The sequence below is a fragment of the Ochotona curzoniae genome, unplaced genomic scaffold (assembly GCF_017591425.1).
Source record: "Ochotona curzoniae isolate NIBS_2020 unplaced genomic scaffold, NIBS_Ocur_1.0 scaffold_3223, whole genome shotgun sequence".
In the NCBI taxonomy this organism is placed as follows: Eukaryota; Metazoa; Chordata; class Mammalia; order Lagomorpha; family Ochotonidae; genus Ochotona; species Ochotona curzoniae.
In genome coordinates, this window is record NW_024467108.1 from 4,799,462 (window position 1) to 4,802,051 (window position 2,590).

The following is a 2,590-nucleotide window of genomic DNA, read 5'->3' on the forward strand; positions in this document are numbered from 1 at the left end:
TTCACCACCCAGCCTGGGGTCCTGACTCCTAGCAGAGAGCTCGGGAGGAGACGAGCCTGTGGGACGGGAGATCTCGGGGCAGAGACAGGCAGCCAGGGGTTCGGGGTGCGAGGTGGGAGGGGCCGGTGCTGCATCCCAGGGGAGAGGAGGGTGGTCGCACCAGACGGCTGAGCTGAAGGGAATCGGGGTGGCGCGGGAGGTGGACAAGGCTGGGGATTTTCCAGTCCCTGATGCCAGGCACTTGGAATCGGCTGCCCAGTGAGTAACTTTCTTAACCCACCCCTCACGCCTGCCTGCACGCCTCCCCTAGCAGGTGAAGGCAGCCTTAAAGTCCTCCACCCCCTCTCCTCCACCCCACCCCCCAAAATCATCGATTCCTGGGGCGGACCCACCTGCCTGCCCTCCCCGGCCAGGCCCCGCCCCGCACGTGCCCGAGAGCCAAGACTCAGGAACCAGCTTAAAACACGGGGGTGGAGGGGCGGCAAGTCAGCACCTCCGGGAGCCAAACTTCTCAGCAGCCCCGGAGACCGGCAGGCGAGGGAGAAAGGGGAGTGAGGGGCGCGGCCGGCGCTCGGGGGCCTCCCTCCCACCCCGCCTCCCTCAGGCGAGGAGGGCGCGGAGACTCCGCTGGGGGCGGAGGAGGAGGCCGGGAGGCGGGGAGTGGTGGGGGGGAGGCAAACCCTGCCCACTGGGCTCGGAGCCCGGAACGGCCGCGGAAGTCGGAGGCCGGCGCAGGCCGAGGAGGGCACGGGGGTTGGGGGGCACGGCTCCCCGCCTGACCCCTCTCACCCCTCCCCGTCACCTCAGCCCAGCCCAGCCAGAAGAGTGAAGGCTTCTCAGGCTTTCGAGACAGCGGACAAATCAAAGGAGACCGCCAAGCCGCTCCGGGTCAAGGACTTGCCCCGCCTGTGGCCCCCCTCCCACACACCAGGCGCTCCCAACTCACTGGTGAGCGCGGTGGCCCGGGTGCTGGATGCGGGGGCGGCTGCGATGGCCCCGCGCGCGGGACAGCCCAGGCTCCGGCGACCGATGCTGCCGGGGCTGCTGCTCGTGGCGGCGGCGTTGAGCCGGCCCGCCGCGCCCTGCCCCTTCCAGTGCTACTGCTTCGGGGGCCCCAAGCTGCTGTTGCGCTGCGCGTCGGGCGCCGAGCTCCGGCAGCCGCCGCGGGACGTGCCGCCTGACGCGCGCAACCTCACCATCGTGGGCGCCAACCTGACGGTGCTGCGCGCCGCCGCCTTCGCCGGCGGGGACGCAGACACGGCCGGGGACCGGCAGCAGGAGGGGGCGGCGGCGGCGGCCACGGGCGTGCGCCTGCCGCTCCTGACCGCGCTGCGCCTCACGCACAACAACATCGAGGTGGTGGAGGACGGCGCCTTCGACGGGCTGCCCAGCCTGACGGCGCTCGACCTCAGCCACAACCCGCTGCGCGCTCTGGGCGGCGGCGCCTTCCGCGGGCTACCCACGCTGCGCTCGCTGCAACTCAACCAGGCGCTGGGCAGGGGCGGCCCGGGGCTGCTGGACTCCCTGGACGCCGCGCTCGCACCGCTGGCCGAGCTGCGCTTGCTGGGCTTGGCCGGGAACGCGCTGAGCCGCCTGCCGCCCGCCGCGCTGCACCTGCCGCGCCTCGAGCAGCTGGACGCGCGCCACAACGCGCTGCCGGGCCTGGGCCCCGACGAGCTGCGCGCCCTCGAGCGCGACGCCGGCCTGCCGGGGCCGCGCCTGCTGCTGGCCGACAACCCGCTGCGCTGCGGCTGTGCCGTGCGTCCCCTGCTGGCCTGGCTGCACAACGCCACGGAACGCGTGCCCGACGCGCGGCGCCTGCGCTGCGCCGGCCCGCGGGCGCTGCACGACCGGCCCCTGCTGGACCTGGAGGAGGCGCGGCTGCGCTGCGGGCACGCCGACGGGCGCGGGGAAGAAGAGGAAGCGGCCGGCCCGGAGCTGGAAGCTTCCTATGTGTTCTTCGGGCTGGTGCTAGCGCTCATCGGCCTCATCTTCCTTATGGTGCTCTATCTGAATCGGCGCGGCATCCAGCGCTGGATGCGCAACCTGCGAGAGGCGTGCCGGGACCAGATGGAGGGCTACCACTACCGCTACGAGCAGGACGCCGACCCGCGCCGCGCGCCCACCGCGCCCGCGGCCTCGCGCACCGCCTCCCCAGCCTCCGGCCTCTGAGCTGCTGCGAGCTCGCGCCGGGCCCGCTGCCCACCTCCATCGGCCTGGGACCTTGGCCTGGGACCTTGGGTACTCTGATGTGACTCCTGCTGGAAGGTTCCCAGCTGCACCCCCTCGCCCTGTTCCCAGGGCGCTGTCAAGCTCCAAGACCCAGCGACGTCCCACCCCCTCTCCGCTCCGGATTGCTGAAACCCTGCCGGCCCGCCAGCCACCCACCGCAGGTTCTGAAGCGGAGACCCCGAATGCACCCACTACCCATCCATCCACCCTCGCGCTAGGAGCCCCTTGCCTTGGGAGCTGAGAGTTCCCGGACCGCCTCCTCCAACCCTGCGCTTGGCGCGCCCGGACCACGAACCCTCACATTCCTTTCTGGCCTCAGCAGAAGGTTCCGTGGACTTGGAGCCCTTTTGTCGCTTCC

General features: G+C 72.1%; 1 protein-coding gene across 1 annotated transcript; it reads left to right on the forward strand.

Annotated features, from left to right (window-relative positions):
* Positions 1-990: 990 nt before the first annotated feature.
* TPBGL (trophoblast glycoprotein like) lies at positions 991-2,172 on the forward strand. The gene has a single exon (XM_040963944.1). The coding sequence runs from the start codon at positions 991-993 to the stop codon at positions 2,170-2,172; it is 1,182 nt and encodes a 393-aa protein (XP_040819878.1).
* Positions 2,173-2,590: the final 418 nt, after the last annotated feature.